Here is a 27,106-nt window from a genome sequence, read left to right as displayed (position 1 = left end):
TAAGACACTGAGCTAAGACAATCCATAATTCTCCGCACCCACTCATCCGCAAAACCGAACTTAACCATAACTTGTTCAAGAAAGGACCACTCCACACGATCGTAGGCCTTGCTCATATCGAGCTTAAGGGCCATAGTACCCCTCCGCCCCTCTCCTTTCCTTTTCATGGCATGAAAGATTTCAAAGGCAATAATCGCATTGTCCGTGATTAAGCGCCCGGGGACAAAGGCACTTTGATGATGAGAGATCAAGGAAGGGAGAATGATCTTAAGCCGGTTCGCCATCACCTTCGAGAAGTTTATTACACGATATAAAGCAAAAATAACTACAAATGAGATCTATCACATGAATCTCTTTCTAAACCCACGTGAATGGTGTTGTTCAATTTTGAATTAAAACATTATTACATCAATAATCTCCATTATTGGGAAATAATAAATCATCTTATATTGGCAAATAAATTAAATAAATAGCTGAAAATTATAAATCAACAATTACATAATACTTAGAGATGAGAGTCTTTCAATGAAGAGGTTGAAACTGTGATCATCTCCCACCATACTAACTCTTACATATCTTCTAGAGACGCTAACGCCGAACTTAGAGTCATTTCTTGCTTGGATCTTCATCTTCCTCGTAAGTTGTTCAGCATCTTCACCCGTTTTACACTCCAACCACGCAAATGCTACCATAAATTGAATCAGCTTGTAAATTTATGATCGGTATATAAATAAACATAAAAAAAAAATATCAGATTAAAAAGGTATTGATACACCTTCTCAACCAATGCAAGTGTAATTGTGGAGGTGTATGTATCAACAATTTAATATTCTTAAAAGTTACAACTTTAGAATGTACAAATTTACATTTAAATTCACAAATAAATTATGCGTAATTTGAACCAAAAACCTAATATACCTGGAGTAATTTGAAGGTAATTTAAATTAAAGTTTTTATTTACTATAGGTCAAGACTTGTTTGTTGCGAAACAATAATATTATTGAATTAATTAATTTAGATACCTGGAGTAGGATAAGTGAGCTTTCCCTTAAAGTTACAAAATTCCGGAGAAAAGTCTGGAAGGCTAACTACTTCACTGCGTTGGGCAATAGCTCTAAGCCTCTTCCAACGTAACGCCAAGATACGGTGGCCGTAATCGAAGAGCCCCTCGGCTTCAAATAGTACAGGCACCTTTGGAGGCTTCACAAGCATATAATCTACATCATGCTCATAACTATCCGCCACAAAATGAATGATTTTTGTAGCTCGAATAAACCCTTCTTGGCAACTTCCAATGCTCATCAAAAATAAGTGTTTGTGTATCTTTTTGGCAATCTCTTTGTTCTTTACAATGGCCCACCTTTTAACACAAAATAATAACACCCTAAATAATTAGGACTTTATTTACTTCACCTAAAATTCACTAATATATAAACTAAAATTATTCTTAAGTATTTATTATTATTTGCTCTTTAAAATTACTAATTTAAATTGATTAAAACTTACTTTTACTAATTAACTAAAATTATTTTTATTGAAATGAAATTATAATTATTAATAAATACTCCCTCCGTCCTATAATAGTTGACAAATTTAACTTTTGTAACTATTTATATATTAAACTTTGACAGCAGTTTAATTTATTGAACATAGCCTTACTCCTCCGTTCCACAATCTAATATATATATATAAAGAGGAGTTTTTTCCCGAGTTTTTAGAGAGCCACATATGATCTAATTTTCTTAGCGCGCCATATAAGATTATAAATCTTAGTAGTAGCCAATTAAATAGGAGATTATTAATTTCTTTTAGAATTAAATAATTCAAATGCCATGTAAGCAAAATTGGAGAATGAGATTTTTAAGTTTAAATTAATTAAATATTACTCCATCCGTTTCAATATGATAGTCCCATATGGAATCAATCACATAAAATAAGAAAAGGATAATATTTGGAATCTAACATTAAATTAATAAAACAATTCATAAATAGTTTTGCCTTATTTAATTTTTTTGATTTTTTAGAAAAGTTTTAGTCATGTTTGCATAAATCAAGGGAGTAATTTCTTTATTTAGAGTCATGTCATTAATTCACAATCAATTAATCTAACCAATCAGAATTTAATATGAATAAAATAGGAAATAAAAACTAAGTTAAAAGTGGAATACATTCAATATGGGTATATCTTTTTGAAACGCCCAAAATAGTATATGGGACTAACAAATTGAAACGGAGGGAGTATATATTATCTTTTAAAATTAGGAATTTTATCTAAATATATCTAATCAATCATAAGTTTAAATTAATCAAGTACAAAATATTATCTTTTGAGGTTGGGAATTTTATCTAATATTTTAAAACTAATATAATAACAATTTTAATCACATAAATATGATTTTAAAAAAAATACTAGTAAACCGTGCATCGCACGGGCTTCATAAGTATATATATAAAGGGGAGTTTTTTCCCGAGTTTTTAGAGAGCCGGGTAGAATTTAATTTTTTTAGTGCGCCTTGTAAGATAAACAATTTTAGTGGTAGTCAATTAAATATAAGATTATTAATTTCTTTTAGAATTAAATAATTTAAATGACACGTAAGCAAAATTGGCGAATGAGATTTCCCAGTTTAAATTAATTAAATATAAAATATTATCTTTTGATATCAGGAATTTTATCTAAATATATAAGAAATTTTAGCACATAAATATGTTTATAATTTTTTTTAAAAATAAAATTTAAACAAACCGTGCATCGCACGGGCTTCATTTAGTAACTTTTATTTTAGAGCAGTGTACTTACCCTACTCGCGATCCAGCATGGCCCGTAGCCTTAGACAATGTAAAGAGCATAACATCATAGTCAGCTGGAGATGTTATGGGTGTATAGTGTGGCCAGTAGTAAGCAAGGTCATGTATCACCATCCCTTCTTCCCCCTTAAGTACCGGCTTTCGAGTTGTACCATCAGGGTTATTTGGAGATGTCACAACTTCAATGTATGGACCAGATTCAGATTGGAAAGTATTAGCATCTCCTTTCCATTGATAGAGTTCTGATCTCTCTTGCTCTATCACCTCTTTGTAAAACTGTCCAAAAAAATGAGATAGGTCATATTTATTACTAATTATAATTTGATCATTAGGTAATGTTGTTTGCAAATTAAATGTACGCATGGGTAAAAGAGCTAACGACAAATCAATGGTTCCTACACCCGTGTGTATCATAGAATTTCCATAGAGCTGGCTAATTAGTTAATTAATAAATTTGGATAAACTTATTGCTTGCGGTCAAACATAGCCGCCACTGGCTCATCATAACATTATGTAGCCGTCTAATTAGCTAGACAAGGATGGCTTGTTACTATTTTTGAGGTAACTTTAATGTGTGAGTTATTTTCATTATAATTGCTCGTGTTAATAATATACAATAACTTCAATTATTTTACAAGAAAAGTACAAATAAAAATAAAACAATGCTAGCAATCTAGCATGCATGTTGATTCAAGTTTTATAAAACAAAAATGTACAATAAAAAAATTTACCGAGTAATAGGGCTCAGCACAAACAACGGGTATGTGCTTCTTGTTACTAGTAGTCTCCTTGGCAGTACAAGCCAAGGCACGAAGCGCAGCGATAAACAGTTGAGATGATCCTGTTCCTTCGATGATATACCGGCCCTCGGTTACTGCATTTCCGACCAGCCGATGCACCCTATGGACGGCGTCTATGAACTCCGGCATTTGGCAGAAAAAGTCAGCATCTTTAGGGTTTGGGAAGTAGCTAATTAGCTCTGATGCTTTGATATTCACCGAGCATTCATTGTCCACTTTCTTCCAATATGTATAGAACATCTTAGGGTCACCACTGTATCAATTGAGACATATATACCTTGAATTAGATAACTCAACTTCAACAAATAAATCTACAAAATTGATTTTTCTTAATTTAAAGATGTATAGTAATTAAACTACTCTGTATCTATAATTCATTAGATAATACGGTGTAATTTGTTATAATGGCATGACCTCATCAGCTCATATTTTGAATAAGAGCTGATGATGTCATTTTTTAATTCATTACACTTCGTAATGATTTTCAATTTCCTTAACAATTGTAAGAATAAACGACACGACCTCATTTGATCAACTCAAAGTTTAAGGACACGTACTAATTATGCACTTAAGCAACAAAATGAAATACGGAGTACTTCGTATTATGTAAATATGAGCAGTTGAGGTCATGTGACGCATTTATTGTTGTGGCTGCTTGAAATATGAGATTGATAGTTATGCATAATTACTAATTATTGAATAGTGTACGTAGTTATAACTGATTAGAAATTTATTATTATGGTTGTTACATAAATTTGCATGACTAAATGGCTAATAATTGATTGATTAATGTACGTAGTGATAAGAGATTTATTACGGAGTACTATTATGGTTGCGTTACATAAATTTACATGACTAATGATTTTATGATTGATCTACCCATTAGTGTACGTAGTGATAAGAGTTTTATTACAGAGTACTATTATGGTTGCGTTACGTGAATTTGCATGACTAATGATTTTATGATTGATTTATCTATTAGTGTACGTAGTGATAAGAGATTTATTACAGAGTACTATTATGGTTGCGTTACACGAATTTGCATGACTAATGATTTTATGATTGATCTATCCATTAGTGTACGTAGAGATAAGAAGTTCATTATGATGGCTATTACATGAATTTGCATGATGACTAAAGATTGATTAGTGTACGAAGTAGATAGTAAAATTAGAAACTTAACATCTCAATTAGGGATTAGGGTACGTTCTCTTTACAAAGGGCACATTGCACGTACTATAAATATACAACCTCCATTTTATATTATTTGCAACGATTACACATTTTTCCTCTCTACTTTATGTCAAATCGTTACAAATAATATGAAACAGACGGAGGTAGTATATAGAATATAGATGAATTTCAAATAAACACCGTAAGTAATATAGCAACCATATATGGGCTTACCGGTCAAGATCGATAACAACATCGCCGCCATTGGACAGGTTGTGATCCTTGGTTTGCACCATTATTTGCTTTGCTCCATCATTTAACAACTTTGTTGACTCCATAGTTATTATATATGGTGATTGGTGATTGCTTGCTCTATAAACAATCTCTTTCCCTCTCCTCTTACTCTCTCTCGATGCCTTGAGTTGGAGCTCATAATACTATCGATCTATTTTTTTTTATTTATACTACTTATAATTTGTGACTAATAAACTCACCATACATGATTATTGCAATTGTGATCCCAATTATTAGAGGGGCACCTTTCACTAGGGCTATTCAGTGGGCCGAGTTATTTTGAGTGATTAGTTATTAAATTTCGCATTGATAAATTAGTGCATACATTGTGTGCATATAAAACTGGTATTAAATAATTCGGAGTATTAAAAGTTGTTGAGTGGTACACGAAAGAATTATCAACACTAGAATGTATTTCAAGTAAAACCCTAACACTAACACAAATTATGTTGTTAGGAATATAGAAAAACTAGGTTAGATCCCGTGCCATGCACGGTTTTCAATTTTTGTTACGGAGTATCAATTAAAACTATATTTAAATATAAAAAAATTTTGGTTCATAGTCTATTTCTTATTTTATCCCAAATCTAGCAACTTAAAATACTACTATTATTTTTTTTATTTTTTATGACTACATATTATATTTTTAATTCAAACTTTCTTTTTTATATTTTTTTATTTCACATTTTAAAAAAATTTCATTCGCTAATTATGTTAGGTTGAAAGATTATATTCATGATTTTTTTTTTACTATAAATAATTATTATATACATTAAAAAGCAATTACTTATATAAAAATAGAAAGATATGATTAGATATCTAATTTGGTAAATATATTATTTTACGATTAAATTTTGGAAGAAAATATTTTGCGTATATTCTCTATCATTTTTTTCAAAAGTTTTTTTAATATATAAAAAAGATATACTAAGGACACACCATAAGATGACACGTGTCATTGCTAGTGTGTCTTTTAGTATATAGTAGTTATTGATATATCAATAAGATCTATAAGGAAAATATATCACAATAATATATTTTCCTATATTTCTATTCCTAACACATGTTCATAATAATATCAAATCGTCATTTAATTTGTTATGTCGGTACAAGCAAACAAATATCAAGATTTCATAGCGTTGTATGGATTCACGTTGAATCAATATTTTACCAATTAAATTATACCATTATTCACGTTTGTCGTTGACGTATGACATAGTAGGTTCATTATTCCAGCACGTTGAAAGATCTAGACACCAACTACGAGTAGCACACATTTATCAATAGCTTAGATCATTAGAGTAAGACTAGACATTTATCTATCGATATGTTTATGAGTATTACTTGTAGTCGTAAGTCATAAACATTAAGTATCAATTGGTTGTTGGTGCAATGACGATTGGGACTGCACTTGGTAGTGTAGTAGGAAGAACCGTGTGTTTAATTCCCCGCAACAATAATTAGGAAGATATTGGAATCTAATCACTCGGAGCTAATCATATATAACCCCAATTCCAAATTAGCTCAAAAGGATAAGGAGAGTTTCTTTTTTAACAATAAAGAGAGTTTAGAAGTAAGAGAGAACCTAAATTTTTACATCTAAGCTCACCAACTTATCAGTAAATTAAAGAGTAAAAATATTTATTTCATCAAGTGTCTTCATAATTTGTAGGATGAACTAAAAAAAAAGAGTAATTACCCTACAAAAGCGCATGAAATTTGAGCCATGAATTAAATTAAATCCAAACAAAAAATTACAACATTTATAAAAACAATTAATTAATCATGACAATTATATGTGTTACCTAACCAAGCACCTTCCAACTCCGAACATCTAGACAAATGTAAATCTCGTTAACTAACAATAAAAAAACATCTCCTTAGACATGAATGAATTACACCAAAAATATTACAAACAACAACAATCACTAATTATTCACCTCACTTTCATTTCGTACTATAAAATTTCTCATCTTCGTTGTAAATAAGTTATTTATCTTTCAACATAGATCTCACAAATTAATTTTTTTTTTTAAATAAAAAATGAAGCCACGGCGATTACCACTAGACAGGCCATGGCTAGCGGTACCATTAGTGGTGGCAGTAATGATCGCCATGGCATTTCTAGTCGTAAACTTCAAGTTGGTCACGACGAAGGCCGGGTTGTTCTGTGGGACGACATCAGCGATTGAGAGAAATGTTATACCAATACAACTTCATGCCGTGTTACATTATGCTACTACCCGTGACATACCACAACAGTCTACTGCTGAGATCCGGGTTAGCTTTGATGTGTTATTCTCTCTTTACCCTTGTAATTTCTTGGTTTTTGGGCTGGGCCATGATTCGTTGATGTGGGCCTCATTTAACCCAAATGGGTTCACCATGTTCCTAGAAGAGGACCCTAATTGGATCAAGACGGTTCTCACCAAGGCCCCAAATATAAGGGTCTATCCAGTGGGCTATAAGACCCATCTTTATGATGCTAAGAATTTGTTGGCCCATTATAAGGCTGAGCCCAATTGTTTACCCCCTAAGTTGCATCTTCAAGGTAACACCAAATGCAGGTTTGTCAATCTTATTAATCCTTAATCTTCATTAATTAATGCATGTTAATAATGCAATGTCATAATAGATGTACATGGATTTTGATTGATATTTGAAAATGGTTTAAATTATCGGAAAAGTTTAATTTGATGATGTATTTTCCAATTTAATGAATATAGATGTATTACAACGTAGATCAAATCAAGAGTAAAACTTAGAGTTGGTTGAGCGCAGTTGTGGCTCTTATTTAATTAATATTATATTCTTTAATTAATACAGAGTACTCCGTATTAAAAAGTGTTCAAATTTTTTATTAGTGTATGGACCCACCTCAACATCAAGAGTTAGTTCTAATGGATTTTATTATGGATGCATGACCAGGTTAGTCCTAAGTGATCTACCAAATGAAGTGTATGACAAAGAGTGGGATGTGATAATGATAGACGGACCAAAGGGGTACCTACCGGACTTGCCGGGGCGGATGGCAGCAATCTACACGGCGGCAGTGATGGCGAGGATGAGGACGAGGCCAGGGGTAACCCATGTAATATTGCATGATGTTAATAGGAAAGTAGAGAGGGTATATGCTCAAAGGTTTCTTTGTAGAAAGTATTTGGTAAAGGCTGTAGGTAGGCTTTGGCATTTTGTTATACCTCCTGCTTCTAAAGACCAGGATCTAACGCCTAATACATTTTTCTGTTGATCACATTTTTTTTTTATGTATCAATTGATTCAAACTCAATGGAAAAAAAAAATTTATCTTCCGAACTGATTAATCATTGTAGCCTCTTCAATTATAGGCCCTCTTAAGTTATAGGTCCCAAGTTATCGCCTTTTTAAACTGAACACGTGAGTGGTGATTAGCTCTAATTGTACAAGCTAAGCAGTTTGTAAGCAAATGTAAATAGCCGCTCTCAAGTATGTACAGATGTGAACAAAGTGACAAAGAATAGAATAAGGAATAGTTAATGTGTGGGAAAAAGAAAAAAAAGAAATTTGTTGAGAGTGGGATTTGAACCCACGCCCTTTCGGACCAGAACCTTAATCTGGCGCCTTAGACCAACTCGGCCATCTCAACTTCGTTGTACTTTAATTGAAAACAAAGAATATATTCTGTTATTTGTTTTTTAAATTTTATATTTTTTCAATTTACTTTTGTACTTTTTTGTAAATAAAAATAAAAATATAACTCTAATTGAAGATTGGATTGGTCCTTTCTCATCACAAAATGAATAGATGCCATGTAACGCGAGATGTTGAATCGGAGTATAAATTGGCTAATAAATGACAGGAGTAAGGAAAAAAAAAACTCTTATTAACACTTTGAAATTAAGTCCATTTGCAGCTAAAGAGATTTTTTTTTAAATAATACAAACATACAAAGTGCAAGTTCCCAGTTCAGCTGAAAAAGAGTGTTGATGATATGGTAAATTCTCAAGCAACCATTAGTTTGCTCTTGCTATTGGCACATTTCTCTTTCTAACGACCTCCTGAATTTGTTCCACAGGCATGACAGATGCCCAGTTATCGAAATCTGAATTTTGCAGTTGCTCGTGTAACTGCAAACAAATTACACAGTAAAACACTTTAGAAAACGGTTGACATGAAATGGGGAGGGGGGGTCATGTAACTGCAAACAAATTACACAGTAAAACACTTCAGAAAACGGTTGACATGAAAAGGGGAGGGGGGGGGGGGGGGGAGGTGCTCTAGCATACACAGCATGAGTGGAGATAAGGATATCAGATGATAAAAATATACTCATCAAAAATCATCAGAACTCGCATTAGTGACTAGTGAGTATGAAACACCAAGAGCCCAAGCCTATACGTTCTATAATTATGAGCTTACCTCCTAAAAGGAAAAGCTAATAAAAGTACACTGAGAAAGAGAACTGATAAAGATCTCTACTTCAAACATTGGTCAGTTAAATTATACGACTTGGTACTTCTAGGTGTTAGGTACTTAACTGGGAGGGGGGATGATCCAGAAATTTGTACAACAGCAGTAAATATTTCAATAAAACTTGTCAAAAGCATATTCGTACTGAAGAAATTGAAGTTCTGTGATGATTTTAAAGAGGATTGCAGCTATTGTCAGAAACAGATTAGCCTCAATACAACCCAGGTGAAGAGAAAGTAAACCTTTCCAAGAATAGCCGACTGGTCGTCCGTGTGAAATTTACGCATATGCTTTAACATCTTTAGTTGCTGTAAGAAAAATTCACCAGACACCTTTCAGCAATAATTCCTCAAAGCCATTAAAAGTGTTAAGTGAACTCTACCTGTGCTTGTAGATCATGCTGGTTACGCATCTTTTTGGCAAATTCATCTGTTCCAAGCTCAGCTTCATCACAGGCTATCTCTTCCCTGCAATTTACACCTTATCAAATCTCCAAAATCAGATTCTTGGTACATAGATACTGTCACTGTCAGTAGGATGAGAACTAGCATAGAAGAAACAGCAAGGCGAGGAATAGAAAATTGCTAAACAGAGAATTGTATAATGTCCCTGACTTTGTTATATACATCAGCCACCACGAGAACAATGATAAGGGGGAAAAAAAAAATAGGGGGGGGGGGGGGGGGGGAGAGCAATTAGACTCGTATGAGTTAGCAAAGAAGCAAATGTGCAAGCCTATAGCCACAAAATTATTTTATCATAGCTATTACTACAATCATAACAGGCTATAAACTTCACTAAGAGAAAGATACAACAGCAGATATGCAAGATTTTTTCGTTTTTCCCCTTTTCATCCTGCAGCATAAGACCCTAGATCCTCACTCCAAGTAATTTCAAAAAAGAATAATTTAGCTTGCGCAAAGAACAGAAAGGGGAACAAAACAACTTAAAGAAAAAGAAAACTTACTTAGCCACAAATCCATAGAAGCGGATCATCAAGTCCCGGTCATTCTCATATGCCATATTCACTTTTCCCAGGCAGCCAATTCCAAAGCTAGGATCTGCAATATTGCCAAAAAGTCATGTCAAAGTACTTTTTATTCAAAAAATGATATATAATTCACAAGCGAGAGTCCAAAATACATCTGAGAGAAAGAGGGCAGGGATAAGTAATAAGCTTGTACTTTCCTAAGAACACATGACTGCTTGCATATCGTGGTCATCAGTGCTCATATAATAAAGCCTAGAAGACAGATGCACATCAATCAAGGAGTTTGACAAATCAAAAGAATTTGGGGATGTTGGAGAGTGAGCTGACATATAAAAATGTTTGAATCTCATGTAGTGGCCCAGCAGACTGAACCAGGTCGATCAAGAAGTTTGATAGTCCAAAAAGGATTTGAGGAAAAACATTTGATAGTTGAGCAATGCATCTGCTATGTTATGCTATGAGATGGATGACCATAGTCAATTACAATAAATTCAATTTTGCAGCTGATATGGATAATTCACGAGTAACCCAGCCCTTAACCTTGATCTGAAGGGCATGGATAAGTCTATAGTTAATCCACAAACTGCAAGAAATGAGGCTTAATTAGGTTCATTTCCAAAAAAAGCTTCAATGAAATTTGTGATAAGTCCATTAATTTTAAGCTTTGGGGAGAAACAAAATATCATAAACTACATTGGTACTTCAACCAACCCAAAAATTGAGCACGTAACTAAATGACTTTGTAACCTGGATACCACAGTACAATAATGCTTTCATTTTCCTCTTCAGAATTGGTTTTCCCATTTTGGTAGCAGTACATTAAGCTGAGTCCATAAATATAATTGTCCCATAAAACTTCGCCTTGATTCAGGATGCAAACACAGTCTAACAGATAATCCTATGCAAAAAAGCGCCTAACACTAGCAATAATAAATTTGCTTTGGCTGGAAGCTCAAAGCAAATAGCTTATTTAAAAAATGGCTAAGTGAAACAGCATACAGAAATAATAGCAATAGACCATTCTGATTATCTAATTTTAACATATATGGCTTCTCAACACCCAGTAGTAGATCCTTTCTCTTAACAGATCGCTGCCAAGGTCAATGTATAGAACTAGCACAGTAGCGCAACTGCACAAGAGTGCAAATTTATTGACATAGTTAGTTCACCCCTCATAGGTTAACATCACAATTATGTGGGAAAGAATGCAAAAGGCTGGTGAAACCAACACAGAGTAAATGATTACAAAAAACTAACCAACACCCATTTCTAAGAATATCTCCTCTTGGATTGCAGTTGTCACAGCAACAGCTTCCTGCAGTATTTCAAATTAGATTATAGTTACACTCTACCAAGGGCCATGAAAACAGCAGGATCTGTATCTAGAAAAGGTGTTTTTATTACAGAAAAAAGAAAGTTTTCAACCAACTTATCATTGTCAGTAAAACTTACCAACTAGCACAGCATGGGCATCAATTCAAAGTCCAGCAAATGCTTAGGCAATGCCCAAGATAAAAATCAGATTGAATTCACAGAGAAGGAAAACAGCATAAGCAAATATCAAGACTCCAGCCATGTTAAAGCAATGAACCTCCTATTTCGAGGATACAAATCACCATCTAGAAGAACCTATGTCTTAAGCACAAAGCTTTCCATATTACAGAACCAAGTAATGGGCCGTTTTCTTTTATGACACTAGGTGTATACATTAACACTCCACTGAGTCACTGATGTCCCTAAAGCTCCCCACACATGGTACAAAAGGCGTCTTATGACACTAGACTTGAGGTTTTAAAATGACCTTAATGGATCTTATTATGAAGGATACAGATCTCAGCCATAAATTTCAACTAAAAATAAGTGAAAGCCTTTGAAAATTGGCACGAGTACATGACAGATAATGCCCTTATATGGACAGGTGCCCTTATATGGACAGGAATAAGGTTTTAATGCTCCCAATTAACTTACAAGTTATGCTGAAGGGGTCTTGTTCATTAGTCACGTGTTATGATGTTAACAGAACCTAAACACACCCAAGCCACCTATAAGGTGCAGATGAACCACATGATCATTTGGGTCATAATTAGCATCAAACATAATATAGCCACAACACAATAGACCCAAAATTTCAGTAAATCACACCCAAGAAGCTTTATCAGGGTGGAAATTTTGAAACTATATTGTCTTAGATCTCTATAGGATACAAGGGGAACGATTACTTGCCAACAGAAGCAAGAATTCATACCCTACAAAAACGAATAGATATAGTCCAGCCTTCCTAATAGTCTTAAAAGGCCGTTGGCAACTTGGCAATATAATGCTGACATAAACCATGGGTGACAAAACACTGAAAAATGTCACAGTAAACTCCATTCGGATGCTATAAATCCACCCTATGAAAATTGTTTGTGACCACAAAATTTACTGTCATCATTCATCACCATGCAACTATGCAAGCTTCTTCTAATATAAGAAAGTCAAATCAACGATAGTTAGAAAACTATAAATACCTTCCACTTAATCTCATAAAAAAAGTAAAAAATAAAAAATCGTTCAAATAAATTACACTTATGGCGTAAATGACCTTGAAGCTATAAATCCCAAGTGAAGACCCTTTAAAGGCTGGAAGATGAATGTAGATGAAAGCTGATAAGAGGCTTTGAAGCTTTGTAGGATTATTTGATGAAAAACATACTGGCAAAGGCTTACTGTTCCTTTGTTTATAATCGAGGTTTAAATTGGCAAGAATCCTAAAAAAGAAGAGGAATTCCTTGAGCAGCCTCTGCGACTCTAATGGTAATATGTGATCATAATTACAATAAATTTGTATGTAAATTTCCAAGGGAAGTTCTATTTCAATACTCATGGTAATCTTAGTTCATACCGAACTATCTCTTTTTCGTCACAACATACATTACCACTTGGGAGTTGGTATTGAATGGAGATGAAAACACATGAAGAAAAACATATGGGATATGCCAGGGTATGGAAATATGGGGCTGCACTACTATGGACATTGGCATGATATCTTCCTTGCCAATATACATCTAAATCTGTTCTTACTACTTCCTTCATTACCACCTACCATACGGGTTATAAAAGTCACCAAGAGGCTATATTGTCAGTGTGTCACGCATAATCGAGAATGGCTCTGATAAAGCCTGTATCTACAACAAAATGACCCTTATCTACATTGTTGACAAAAAAAAACTTCATGCAGTGGCCCAATGTTCATAGAGTTCTTAGATAACCCAAAATCAAAGTCTACTGCTTCTGACAATAAACCTAAGCCATGCCAAGAAGGCAAGAAGTCCCATTTCGAACATCATGCAGTGAAAAACCTTAGCACCCTCGACAAAAACATAACACATGCCAATGGAAAATCTCAAATCTCAAGCAACTTCTAAATTTGCATGTGTAAATTACATACAATACTTAAATAGTGACTATCAATCACAAATAAGATATTCTTGTCCCAATAATTAAACAACTTCATCCCAATGTCACTAATCAGGCTGTTATATGACATTAAACCTGAAATTCATTGCCAAACATTCCCAGAAAAAACAAGTATTTGACCACAAACTCTTTAATAGAGCAATGCAAGGTATTCAAAATTCAGAAACCTCTAATTTCTGCTGTAGTCTACTATTATTGCAAAAAATCAACGATACCCATGATTCAAAAACCTTCAAATTATGCTTTAATACTACCATTAATGCATAAAATCAAGAAGAGAAAAGTACCTGATTATCTAAAACAGCTTCAGCTATGCGTTTCTTGACATCTGAGCATCAACAAATTGAACATGGAATTAGAAAATTAAAATTCAAACAAAAAATAGAGATAAATATTGGGGATAAATTAAATTACCAGGAAGAGAAGTGAGATAATCGAATCGATCGAAAAGGTAGAGTAATTGATCTCTGGATAACATTCCTGTGTTCTGCGCCATTCTTTCTTACTCCCCGATTTTGAGATTTTCCTTTCTCTTTTCTTTGCTTGACTTCACTAATGTAGTAATGTCACACATTTCTACCCTTATTTTTGTTTCTTTGTTTCTCAATAGTGAGGGGTATTATGGTTAATGTACTTATTGTAAGGTTCTTTCAAACCATACAAATATACAATCAAAAAATAAGGTTGGATTAGACATTTAGACCTTAACATCAAATATCATACCCAAATCCGTAAAATGTGACGAGCCTGACGGTCTTGTCAAGCCAAGGCAAACTTTCTAGGCTATTTTGAACCGAGTTCGAGTTGCTCACTCTTTTTTACGGATCAGATCGAGCGATGATGTTCTCTAAAACATATGGTGAGTATTTTTGTTTAATACGAGAAAAGGAATATCATTAAATTATTAATAATAGTCATACTCTATATTGCATCTACAACAATTGTCAAGCTTTGCGAAACATGTATGTATAAAATTAACTCAATTTTCATAATCAACACAATTATTTTGTTTAAGCATACTTTAGCAGTTTAGCACAATTAGTTCCAACTCCATGGCCCCGTTTGGTTTAATGTAAAACATTTTCAATGGAAAATTAGTTTTCATTGGAAACATATTTTCAAGGAAAAACACAATTGCAAATTAATTTTCCTTTGTTTGGTTGCATAGAAGATTAGTCCAAGAAAAATAAAAAATAAGAGTGGAAATGTAAGGATGAATGAGAGGGAAGTAAAAAAAGAGGTAAGGAGGAGAGAGGAAAATGTGGCTTCCCTTGTTTTTGGAAGGAAAATGTTTTCCATCATTAAGGATGAAATTTTCCACCCTTGAAAAATTGTTTTCCACTCCTTAACAAACCAAGCAAAGGAAAATGGGAAAAAATGAAAAATTCATTTTCCATGAAAACATTTTACATCAAACCAAACAGGGCCCGTGTTTCAAACTTGACACAATATAGTACGTGTTTACTATGTCTTTACAAAGTATTCACAATGGACAAATTAAAGTTAAGGTCCTTCGCAACAAGATGAGAAGAAAATTGAAGAGATATCCTCGCAAACGAACAAATAGCTCTTATCATATTAGAAAAATCAGTGACTTTTGCAATTCCGCGTAGTTATTCACCAATCAAATAGTTTTAGAATATTTGGTCATGAACAAGATGAAATGTAATTCGAAGTAAAAAATACAAGTAAATAACAACCAAACAATAATAATGTCATTCCAATAGTTTTTGGTCATCCATTAATAATACTTTAAGGCATGACACAAATTGTGAATATTTAAAGATATGGACCAATAATACCATATGTAAATATGTTCCATGTACCAATGTCCCACGTCACAAACCTCGTACATGTTATCATAATATAAGGTTAATGATAAAAGAATAACACAAACATTATTACAATACTACTAATAACAATTATAATCGATTAATCGGTATATTTTATGACTAAATAATTTTTAGACAATTTTTTAAAAAAAAACATTTTTAGTCATCCATTAATGATAATTTAAGACAACATTAACGAATTATAGTTATTCAAACATATCGACCAATAAAACGACCCATGTGCCAACGTGCCATGTCATACTCCACACGACCTAAACCTCATACGAACACAATCCGTTCTCGCGTCATCCCATCAATCCCATGCTAGGCTACTAACAAGCACAATTGCATAATCCAAGACTCCACTAGACCACTAGTCCACTACCACCTTATTGTAAAAAAAACTTGCTGAAAACAAAACAAAACAAAAAAGGCTGTAAAACTTTAAATTTTATATTTTCAAACCCTAAAAAAAAGCGCTAAAAACAATATCCCGCCTTCCAATAAATATCAAACCAAACACAATTAATTACTTCCCTCCTTTATTTCAAAAAATATCCACCAATTTTTAAATTAATTTCGTGGACTTTCATCAAGCTTCTCGTGTACGCTTCCATTTCCCCAAATTTTCAAAAGGGTAAAAACGGAATTTCATATTTTAACCAACCAACAACCCCTTCAAATTCTTACACGTCACCAGAATATCACCTACCTTTATATGAAATCCCCAAAATACCCTCATCTTCTTCCCTCAGATTTATTCTCCCGCAAGCTTCCCACTCAAAATTTCAAAACTCCCCCCAAAATTTCAAATCCCTAATTTCCCCAAATTTTTCTATAAAAACCACTCTAAAATCCCCATTATTCTACATTCCCAATTCTCAAAACCCTTAAAAATCCCTCCAATTTCTCAATCAATCTTCAATTCTTCCCCAATTTCGTCAACTTCTTCAAATAAACCCTAAAAATGCCGGCGAAAATCGAAGAAACCGACCCACTTCTCACAGAAAACCCAGATAGATTCTGTATGTTCCCAATTGAATACCCACAAATCTGGGAAATGTACAAAAAAGCTGAAGCTTCATTCTGGACTGCCGAAGAAGTCGATCTTTCGCAAGATGTTCGTCACTGGGAAACCATCTTAACCACCGACGAACAGCATTTCATCACCCACATCCTCGCCTTCTTCGCCGCATCAGACGGCATCGTTCTCGAGAATCTCGCCGGAAGATTCATGAAGGAGGTTCAGGTTGCTGAAGCTCGCGCTTTCTATGGCTTCCAAATCGCCATTGAAAACATTCACTCTGAAATGTACTCTCTTCTTTTAGAAACTTACATCAAAGATTCTAACCTTAAAACCCATCTTTTTCGTGCAATTGAAACTATCCCTTGTGTTAAGAAGAAGGCTGATTGGGCTCTTCGTTGGATTGATGGTGCTGAATCGTTTGCTGAGAGGTTAATTGCTTTTGCTTGTGTTGAAGGGATTTTCTTCTCTGGAAGTTTCTGCTCCATCTTCTGGCTCAAAAAGCGTGGGTTGATGCCAGGATTAACCTTCTCGAACGAGCTGATATCGCGAGACGAAGGGCTTCACTGTGATTTTGCCTGCCTGCTATACAGCTTACTGAAGAAGAAGCTGAGTGTTGAGAAGGTGCAGGGGATAGTTAAGGATGCAGTCGAAATCGAGCGAGAGTTCGTAACCGATGCGCTTCCGGTGAAGCTGGTTGGGATGAACTGTGAGCTGATGAGTCAGTACATTGAGTTTGTTGCAGATAGGCTGTTGGCTGCACTTGGGTGTGAAAAGGTTTACGGAGTTCAGAACCCGTTCGATTGGATGGAGTTGATCTCTCTTCAAGGGAAGACTAATTTCTTTGAGAAGAGAGTTGGGGAGTATCAGAAAGCTTCTGTTATGTCAAGCTTGAATGGTGCTAATGGTGGAACTCATGTGTTCAAGATGGATGAAGACTTTTAGGTTTAATGATGGGAGTTAATTGTTCTGTGATGTTTATTTAGGTTAATTTTTATGATAATCTTTTAAAGTATGGTACTATTACTGCTACTAATTGGTGCTTTCCAATATATGTATAATATTATTAGTATTACAATGTTTGTAATTTTACTTGTTCTCTTGTATTAATTTTGATGCCTACTGAAACAAAATGATGTTTAGCTATGAGTAATTGGTATGATTTGGTTTGTTTACTTAGCTGACTGCAGATCTGATGAGGGAAATTCGTTCGTGTATCGATTTTACGAGTAAATATTTTAACAATGTTTTGAGTGATGAATTATGATTGATGGAGTAATTTGAACATATTGCTCAAATTATGTCTTTTGCTACATTGTATGGAAGTATCATAGGATTACAACAATGTATGCCTTAAGGACATTGACAAACGACCAGTTAAAGATAGAAAGACGACTTTCTGCAGAAGGCGGTGTGAAAATGAGAAAGCAATACTGCAAAGTGCAAACAGGACAGGGATCGGATAAGACTCATTCAAGTACCAAGAAAAACTAAGACCAATTTGGCCAAGGAAAATTTACTTTTGCATTTGCAAAAATCTGTTGAAGTTAAGTTGCTGTATTCATAAGATAGATCCTCACTATACAGTATACCGGCATGTACAAATTTAAATTCAGCTGACGGAATTAGCTAATGCCTAAACTCATATAGTACTCCGTATGAACATATATCATTATAACCATGGTGAACAAAATTTTTTTTAAAAAAAAAAAAAAAAGTTTACTTCTGAATCTGTACAAAAGTTGTGAGCATTAATATGTTCAGATGCTTCAAGTAGCAGTGTCAGCCTCTAAGCACCTCCTCGTCTTCAGATACCATCCAAGGTTGTGGTGGTCCCTGCAATCCATTAAACCAGTAAGTAAGAGTCTAGACCTTGATGAAAGACAATCCAACCTTTCTTTGCTCCCAACTACAAGAATGCTTATGTGCTTTTGGGGTCCTAGCAGGTTTGACTTCCCAAAGCAACCTTAGCATTCACAAGCATGCAGCAATTGACACAAACAGAAATTACACACTGATATACACGCATGGCTATGTGTTATGTCCATGTTCCATGATTCCGCAAGCTCATGTACTGAGACGAGACAATAGCAGATAATGATCAAAATCTTCAATTAGCCGCACATGTTATCCAGTAAGAGAGAATAAATATAGCTTAAACAAATATCAGCTGGGATTTATATAAATTATAATCACTGACAATCAAGAGTTTTGATTTGATACATGTCCTGAAAATTGAGAACGGTCCCCTGAGTTAATTTACCTATTTATTGTTAAAGATATAATTATAGCCTTATAGGAATCAACAAAAAGAGAAACACAGGGTCACAAAATAAGTAAATAAATTCCCTGGAAACCTAAATCAAATTTCATCAACTGATGCAAAGATATTAAGATACCATTACGAATGCAAAATTAGGCTTGTTAACAAATGAAAGTACGTAGCTTGTTGCCACAAATTTAACATACCTTTCCCAAACGGATGATTTTTGGAACGCTGCCAGTCATGTCAACCACAGTAGATGGCTCAGCTATTCTAAGGCCAGCATCAACAATAAAATCAAGGCCCTGAGAAAGCACAAACAAAGGAGCTATTAGCGACACACGATATGACGATACTAATAGTGGCTCTTTTCCATATACCTCTGCAATCAAACGTACTGCTATGTATTTATCATATATCCACTTCAGGACCCGGAAAAAAGTTTATTGCAACTTTTACTACAGCCTATATGAACTTTAATAAACTATATGAGAAATTATACCTCTTTTCCATACACCTCTGCAATCACAATGGGATCTAAAATCCACTGATCTTCTTTTGGAGCCTTAACACTGCAACAGGTATAATATGAGAACACAGACAGAAAGAATAACCAGGTCAGGGAAATCAAGATGCAGGAAGCCATTCAATTTTCTCGTAAGTATGGGTACACCAAATCATCAGCACTCGTAATTTCAAAAGAGAAGAAATTTCAGAGGTCCAAACAAACCTGGTAGATATCAGAGGTGAATCTATTTTCTCAAGAATAGCCTTAGTTACAGGATCATCAGGTATACGAACACCTATGCTCTTCTTTGGTGTATATTTTACATTTCCCGGCTCATGATTGAGACATAGCTTCGGTAAATTTTTGCTTGCAGTTAAGATGAAAGTGTACTGCCACATGGAACATATCAGCCAAAAATGCAGACCTTTATGCAACAGAAGTTGAGGATGTTCAGACAGTGTTGGGCCAAAAGGGAAAGGAAATGAAATTTCTGAAACATATGAGTTAAGAATAGCTAAAACTTATTTGACATATGTAAGGTAACCCTTTGCTTTTTACCTATCATAAAGAGCAAACTTTTAAACTTAGAATCTTAAGAACTAAGCCTCATATAGACCGATAGTAATCATTATACTAGTTCATTTATGTTTGATGCTTTCAAATCTCCTACCTTTTGTTGTTTCATAATGCCTTCTCCGATGAACTACCCTCAAAGTTGACTACAATGGCATTGACAGATAATAAGAAGGAAAAAATGAAAAGAAAAAGAATGCTGAATGGGAGGGATGAAAGAATAGGAATCAGAAATCAGGAATATGCTTCAAAATAGTATGATCTCCTGTGTCTCCAACAGCTTTCTCACATATGCATGCTATACAGACAACGTGGGCTGAAATTGTAACATACTGCACAAAGGCAGTTGTTATGTTATACTATTTGTATGTAGTATCAATGAGAGAGCTTAGTTGTTGGTGACCATACCCTCTCATCAGTCTCATGTTTAAAAAGTAAGAAAAGAAACAGAAACAGGGCATCCATATAGCATCGGTCATCAAACTGCAACCTTCAGGACGCTTTCTTAGGTTCACACCATACTCTAGCCTCTAAAGGAAAGATAATATATGGAAAGAGGAAAAACACCCAGTAGCAAAGATTAGTAAGTGACATCATACGTACAGGTCCAGGCAGGCATTGCTTCACAGCTCGAAAAATGTTAGGATGGCCAAGGCTATCACCACGAGGGAAGCCCATTGTATATACATCAATATCATGGAATGATCGACACAAAATGCTAAGTGGCTGCACGGACAACATAAGGTAAGTATCTTACGATCAAATTAATACACACACATAGGTAAATCAATCCCAATTCTATAAAGCAACATTCAGCCCCAATGCAAATTAGCTATTTGATCAAATTACGATCAAATTAACACTTGTTCAGAAACTGTCACGAAAACGTCTCACCTTGGAAGTTTCAATATTCTTAATCCTGCAAAAGAAGCCAAATAAAGTCAATCAAAGAGGAAGAGATGTCGAGGAATTATCAACATTCAAATATAAAGGGGAAATGACATACCTCCTAAGACGCTCAATTGCAGAGGGATTATTCATATCACAGACAATTGCATACCTGAAATGTTTGAAAAGCACAAGACATATTAATGTAGAAGAAAAATAGGTACGTGCCATCAAATTCCAAACCGACATCACCTCTAGAACTACTAAATTCTTTAAGAAGCACATGCACAATAACAGTAAACCATCATTCTCAAAACACAAATGAGACGAAGAGCAGCATACACTGTGTCTGTGGGAATGACACCAACAGCTCCTTCCTTCAGCTGCTGAATAACAGGTTCCAGCTTCCAACTGTCTATTCCTGATGGATCAACTTCAACATAGAGCACGCCACCATCCTGGAAATTAGAAACTCTTTTCTTAATAAACATTTTAGGGGGAAGTACATCAAGGATTTGGCAATCTACCTAGAACAACATGGGGATCAGGGAGAATAAAGATTTACTTCTCTCTTAATGCTATTGTCTAACAAATCCGTTCATATGTACAAGTAATACAATTTGACACAAATATCGTAGCGTAAAGGCACTAAGAGAGTGTTTATTAGGAGGAAAATATTTTCATTTATGTAAGAAAGGGAAGTCATATTTCCTTCTATTTGTTAATCCTTACTTCTTCTTTCTCTCCTCTCACCCACCCTCCGTTTCCATTACAATTATAATCTATAATTCCTTCTCTAATTATTCTTGCAGGGAACCAAACAGAAGGAAAAGTAATTTACAAGTGTATTTTTCATGACAATTTGTTTCCATTGTAAATAATTCTTGTTCAAAACAAACGGAGTGTAACATTAAACTTTAGCTTTAATATATAATGAGAACTTTAGACAATTATCTCACCTTTTGCCAAAATTTCATTTTCTAGCGTCATAGAGTTAATCTCCTAAATTATAGTAATCAAAAGTTCAAAGCATATCAAAATATAGATTTTGCATTTTACATTTAGGCATTTATTATCAACTACATATCCACAATTTCAATTGCAAATTTTTAGAAATCAAATTTTATCAATAAACATAATCAAAACACAATTTCCTAAGACTATAAATTCAATCATTACAATTACAGCCGTATATTTCTTCAATTTAATTACGCAATTGTCAAATTGACAAACGTTTCATCAGTATCATGGAGAAAAGTCAAGAATTTTCCTCCAATTTTCAGAATGTAAATTCGTATAAATCTCCAGATTTCAAATTTTCAGAATTGCAACAAAGTCATTGTTATCTACAACACACAATTCAGATATTTTCGAGCACATAATTCCAAATTCAACACTTCAAAACAAAAATGAGAGCAAATTACAAAAACGATAAGAATTGAACTCCATAATCAAAACCTAAAAGAAGAGAGAGAAAAGGAGAACCTTCGAGAAGCGAGGAGTAGCGTATTTGAGACGCTTAGGGCTTCGCTTGACAGCTCTAACTTGGAAGCGGCAAGGAAGAGGTAGAAGTCGCCGGAAAGAGACATTTCTGCAGCGGAAGGGAGAAAGAGAACGGCTGAAGGAGAGAAAAAGTGGTCGAGTAGAAGTGTAATCTCTTGAGAAATTAGCGCCGACTTTCATGGCGACTGCCGCCATTTTTGAGCTATCCTCGAGCTCCTTGCGCCACGAAGTTAGTGAGAAAGAAAGGGGCAAAAAGTGGTAATTTTGGATTGTTCCAGCAGGGGGAGGAGAACAATAGAATATACTTAAATTCAATTGTAACGATTAAAGATTGAGCATCTGGCTCGTGTATAGAGAGGCAAATCGAGGAGCAGATTGGATAGCTAATGTAGACTATTCAATACTCCCTTCTTTTTTAAATATTTGCTATACTTTTCTTTTTCGGCCGTTTTAAAATACTTGTTCCATTTCTTTTTTTGGAAAGTTTTTAAAATATTAAATTTATTACTCACACTTAGGCCCTGTTTGATTCACCTTAATTTTGCTGAACTGAAATTATTTTTACTGAATTGAACTTATTTTTACTGAACTGAACTTATTTTTACTGAACTGAACTTATTTTTAGTGAACTTAAATTATTTTTACTGAACTGAAATTATTTTTACTGATTTTCTATTATAATTCTTCTTTAAGAAAACTGAATTTTACTGAATTGAACTTATTTTTACTGAACTGAAATTAATTTTACTGAACTGAACTTATTTTTACTGAACTGAAATTATTTTTATTTAATATTATTTTTTTAAGGTGAAAAGAACAGGGCCTTAGTGGACCCAACATAATACTCTCTCTCCTCCACTACTTTTGTTTTTTACAATTTTTTATTTTCTCAATTACCCTACTACCTCCATATTATGATTGTACTAGCTCTAATTTAGCTTTCATACTTCAAACTAACATATTAGGGATTCTCCTAGCGATGAGGGTTTTCTAATGTTTTTTCTTCTTACCTTTACCAAAAAAAAAAAAAAAAAAAATCCCCAAATGATAGTTATAGTATGTTCTTTTATTTATGTTGCTTACGGAGTACGAAAATTGCTCTCTTCGTCTTTGAATAAAAGTTCTCATTTTCTAGCAAATTATGTGTTCATCATAAATTATGACCTTGTTCACTTTATTAGTTTTTTGTTGATTAATATTAGGAAAAATTGCGGAAAATAATACAACCTTTGTGCGGTTCATTTATGATGATACAACCTTTGGATTAATTCTTAATATTATAACCTTTTACCCTCATCTATTTTAATCAGGCAAATTACAGGGAACCTGTTGAAAGCAAGTCAACAGTATTCTAATTAAAGGTTGACCCAAAATTTCCCCCTAAAATTATCCGACGTGGCAAAGACGTTGCCACCTACCCCATTTACTCACTATCTTCTTCTCTCTCCTCCCGCCATTACTGAGGCTACCAAACTCAAACTCTGGAAAAAAAAATCCGTACTTCGACATTGATGATTCTCAACCACCAAGGAAGTGCAATTGGCGTTGGAGAAGAGGTTTGAAGCGGAAATCAGTTGAATGCGACACAATTCGACCATGGTATGCTGTGCTATCCCTTAATTTGCCCAGATTTTGTTTCGATTTTTTTTATTTACAGCAATTCATATCTAAAAATGAAGTCTTTAGGGTTAATTGATGTTTGTATTGGTTGAATTGGTTATGAATTTGGTAATTTTGGGGAAAATTTTAATTTTTTTATTTACATTTGCTTGAAGATATTAGGATTGCTCTTATGCAAAGGGTGGTGAAGAAAAGAACTGAGATGGAGAAATCTGCTTCAATACTGTGCCCTAGGATACAAAGTAAACTAGAAAAAGAAAAAACCAAGGCAGCTGAGTGTGATGTTATGCCTTCCTCCCAGACCAAGTTCAATGTGAGATATATTCTTGATATGTTGACTGTAGACCTTCAAGCTAAGAGCTGCACCTGTAAAAAATGGAACATGACAGGTATACCTTGTTGCCATGCTGTAGCCTGCATTTTCTTCAAAAACCAAGAGGCTGAGCTGTATGTTGATGAGTGTTTCAGAAAAGAGGTGTATCTCACTGCCTATGCTGGGGCCATACCACCCTTAGAAGGAGACAGACATTGGCCTAGGGTGAAATGCAATGTGGATCCCCCCCCCATTAAAATTGGTCCTGGTAGACCAAGAAAAAATAGGATCAAGGATCCTTTTGAGCAACCAAAGCAACCAGGAACACTCTCAAGAACAGGAATGGAGATGACCTGTTCAATATGCAAAACCAAGGGACATAACAAGAGGAGATGCCCTGACAAGGGTACACCATCTGTTTCAGAGCCAACACCTAAAAAACCAAGGGGCAGGCCCAAGAAGGAGACAGTTAATGAAGCTTCTACTTCCATCATTGCATCTACAGCACCTGCAGCATCTGGTTCAACAGTTCAGACTCAGCACCACTCTAACACAGCTCATCCAACTCAGCTAGGAAGAGGGGGGAGGGTTATATTGGGTGGCAGAGGTGCTAGAGGTGGTAGCAGCCAAAGGGGAGTGGGTCCTGGAAGAGGCAGGGGAAGGGGCAGAAATCAGCTTCCACTTGGTGTTGGTGTTATAATTGCTGCAGATGGCACAACTTTGATGCCCAAGGTACACTTTTTCCCTTTTTTTTAAGTGATTACTACTAAGTTATCTTTGGCTTAATGTGTTTCCTATTTTATTTTTATTTTTTTTACTCAGCCTGCTCCAACAAGAGGCAAAAGGAGGCCTAGGAAGCAGCAACCAAGTCAGCTAGGAACCCAGTCCAGCCAAGCTTCCACAGCCCACCAGCTCACACAGTAGCATCAGCATAGCAGCATTTGTTCTGTTTAACTTTGTGAACATATTTATGAACTTATGTGCTTACTTATGAATCAGATTCAAGTTGTAATTTTGGTTGGAAGTCACTTGATATGGTCTATGTATTTTGTGGGATCAACATTATGTCTTTTGTGGGAACAACATTAATTAATACTTATGTATTTTGTTGAGACAAGTTTATGTACTCATTTTGCAAAAGTTAACATTTCCAAATGAAGAGGCTAAGTTCAGCTAATCAAATTGCAAATAAATAACATATATAATCTTATTTATCTAGAGTTATCACAACTCATACAAAGAGTTTACTTAAAGTACTACTACATCAGTCACCTAACCATAAACATAAAAAAAAAAAAAAAAAAAAAAAAAAAAAAAAACCAAACACAATCCATGACAACAACAACATCAAATACATTCTTCTCTCATTCTTCCTCCTTTTCCTGATCTGAGTCTTCAGCTCTTCCATTTCTGTCTTCATCCCAGCAAGTGCATCACAATACTTGTCCTTCTTCAATTGCAGCTTCTTAATCTTGTCTTCCTTCAATTTCTTCTCATATTCCAACTCACAAATCTCAGTATCCTTCTCCATGATTTTCAGTTCAAGATCTTCCAAGTCAGTACTAGTAGTTACCCACTTAAACATCTCACATTGAGTATCCTAAATCATACCCAAAATCAGAGTAAGTGTACAACATTCTCAAAAATTAAGTTAATTTTTTTTTAAAAAAAAAATTCAAATAAAACTTACTGGCCATAAGGGGCAACCATAAAATCTCATCCCCATATTTGGACCATTCTTCACTGTCCTCACAACTGCATACTTCCCACATGAACACCTAATTCTTGAGTTAGCCCCCCTTGCCGAATTGGTTGTGCTTCCAGATCCAACCGATTGGGATGGTTGCCTTATCCCAGACATATCAATTAAATCAGAGTAATTGAAGGGGAGAGTGCGAATTTGAGCAAGAAAAAAGAAAGGGAAAGCAACAAATTTGGGGAAAAATGGTGAAGGAACAGGGTATATAAGTAAAGAAAGGGATTTTGAAAAAGTTGTCCAACGGTCAATGACACGTACGAAGTATTACTGCCACGTCATCGGTTTACCTCTTGTAACAGGTTGCCTCGTAAATTTGCCTGATTAAAATAGATGGGGGTAAAAGGTTATAATATTAAGAATTAGGAAAATTTGCCAAGAATAATACCACCTTTCAGCCATCTTCTAAAAATGGAACCACCTTTGATTTATCTCAAAATAATACGACCTTTGACATAGATCTGCCAAAAACGGAACATAACCGGTTGGTAACCTATTCCAACGGTTTTTTGTGACATGTGTCACACTGTTATTAGTCAAAAAAAATTTAATAATTTTTTTAAACAAAAACTTAAAATTTAAAAAATAAAATAAAATCCTTAAACAAAAAACTCAAATCCAGCCCCTCCCCACCAAACCACCTACCCTCCACCGGAACCCACTAGTGGCCAAACGCCTATTCCCATTTTCGGTCGACCGACCACCTCCCCACCCCCAATTCTGTCCCCACTTCCCTAACATGCCCCCGAAATTCCGGCAGCCTCCCACCTCGATCATGCCTGAAACCATCAATACAAGCCCCAAAACTCCCCCAACACTACCGAAACCACACCAGTAGCCCCTGCAAACCAC

General features: G+C 34.7%; 5 protein-coding genes and 1 non-coding gene across 9 annotated transcripts; 2 read left to right on the top strand and 4 right to left on the bottom strand.

Moving 5' to 3' along the window:
* Positions 1-262: 262 nt before the first annotated feature.
* On the bottom strand, positions 263-5,240 carry LOC110681932 (tryptophan aminotransferase-related protein 1-like). 3 transcript variants are annotated; one of them, XM_021858109.1, is made up of 5 exons: positions 5,016-5,240; positions 3,540-3,861; positions 2,801-3,084; positions 1,023-1,360; positions 263-685 (listed from the first exon to the last, which is right to left on the bottom strand). In XM_021858109.1, the coding sequence occupies exons 1-5, from the start codon at positions 5,117-5,119 to the stop codon at positions 495-497; spliced, it is 1,239 nt and encodes a 412-aa protein (XP_021713801.1). In that variant the 5' UTR covers positions 5,120-5,240; the 3' UTR covers positions 263-494. The 3 variants fall into 3 exon arrangements, with proteins under 3 accessions (XP_021713801.1, XP_021713803.1, XP_021713802.1); XM_021858111.1 differs by lacking the exon at positions 5,016-5,240 and adding an exon at positions 4,166-4,260; XM_021858110.1 differs by lacking the exon at positions 5,016-5,240 and adding an exon at positions 4,131-4,169.
* A 744-nt stretch (positions 5,241-5,984) lies between these two features.
* On the top strand, positions 5,985-8,326 carry LOC110681684 (probable methyltransferase At1g27930). The gene is made up of 2 exons (XM_021857821.1): positions 5,985-7,642; positions 8,004-8,326. Exons 1-2 carry the CDS (start codon positions 7,119-7,121, stop codon positions 8,323-8,325), a joined length of 846 nt encoding a protein of 281 aa, XP_021713513.1. The 5' UTR covers positions 5,985-7,118; the 3' UTR covers position 8,326.
* Positions 8,327-8,619: 293 nt separating this feature from the next.
* TRNAL-AAG lies at positions 8,620-8,700 on the bottom strand. Its single transcript has one exon. It is a non-coding gene; the product is annotated as a tRNA-Leu (tRNA).
* A 207-nt stretch (positions 8,701-8,907) lies between these two features.
* LOC110681931 lies at positions 8,908-14,555 on the bottom strand. Of its 2 annotated transcripts, XM_021858107.1 has the most exons (7): positions 14,389-14,550; positions 14,262-14,302; positions 11,773-11,830; positions 10,492-10,585; positions 9,907-9,991; positions 9,767-9,832; positions 8,908-9,181 (listed from the first exon to the last, which is right to left on the bottom strand). In XM_021858107.1, the coding sequence occupies exons 1-7, from the start codon at positions 14,468-14,470 to the stop codon at positions 9,068-9,070; spliced, it is 540 nt and encodes a 179-aa protein (XP_021713799.1). In that variant the 5' UTR covers positions 14,471-14,550; the 3' UTR covers positions 8,908-9,067. The 2 variants fall into 2 exon arrangements, with proteins under 2 accessions (XP_021713799.1, XP_021713800.1); XM_021858108.1 differs by lacking the exon at positions 9,767-9,832 and having other exon boundaries at positions 14,389-14,555.
* A 2,110-nt stretch (positions 14,556-16,665) lies between these two features.
* LOC110681929 (ribonucleoside-diphosphate reductase small chain-like) lies at positions 16,666-18,047 on the top strand. The gene has a single exon (XM_021858104.1). It carries the CDS (start codon positions 16,774-16,776, stop codon positions 17,773-17,775), a length of 1,002 nt encoding a protein of 333 aa, XP_021713796.1. The 5' UTR covers positions 16,666-16,773; the 3' UTR covers positions 17,776-18,047.
* Positions 18,048-18,371: 324 nt separating this feature from the next.
* LOC110681930 (uncharacterized protein YciO-like) lies at positions 18,372-23,004 on the bottom strand. Its single transcript, XM_021858106.1, has 9 exons — positions 22,548-23,004; positions 21,405-21,520; positions 21,181-21,234; positions 21,069-21,093; positions 20,778-20,900; positions 19,824-19,990; positions 19,596-19,665; positions 19,300-19,398; positions 18,372-18,666 (listed from the first exon to the last, which is right to left on the bottom strand). Exons 1-9 carry the CDS (start codon positions 22,758-22,760, stop codon positions 18,613-18,615), a joined length of 921 nt encoding a protein of 306 aa, XP_021713798.1. The 5' UTR covers positions 22,761-23,004; the 3' UTR covers positions 18,372-18,612.
* Positions 23,005-27,106: the final 4,102 nt, after the last annotated feature.

This window comes from Chenopodium quinoa, unplaced genomic scaffold, assembly GCF_001683475.1.
Source record: "Chenopodium quinoa cultivar QQ74 unplaced genomic scaffold, ASM168347v1, whole genome shotgun sequence".
In the NCBI taxonomy this organism is placed as follows: Eukaryota; Viridiplantae; Streptophyta; class Magnoliopsida; order Caryophyllales; family Amaranthaceae; genus Chenopodium; species Chenopodium quinoa.
The sequence above is the reverse complement of the archived record's forward strand: the minus strand, read 5'-3'. Positions and strand labels throughout refer to the sequence as shown.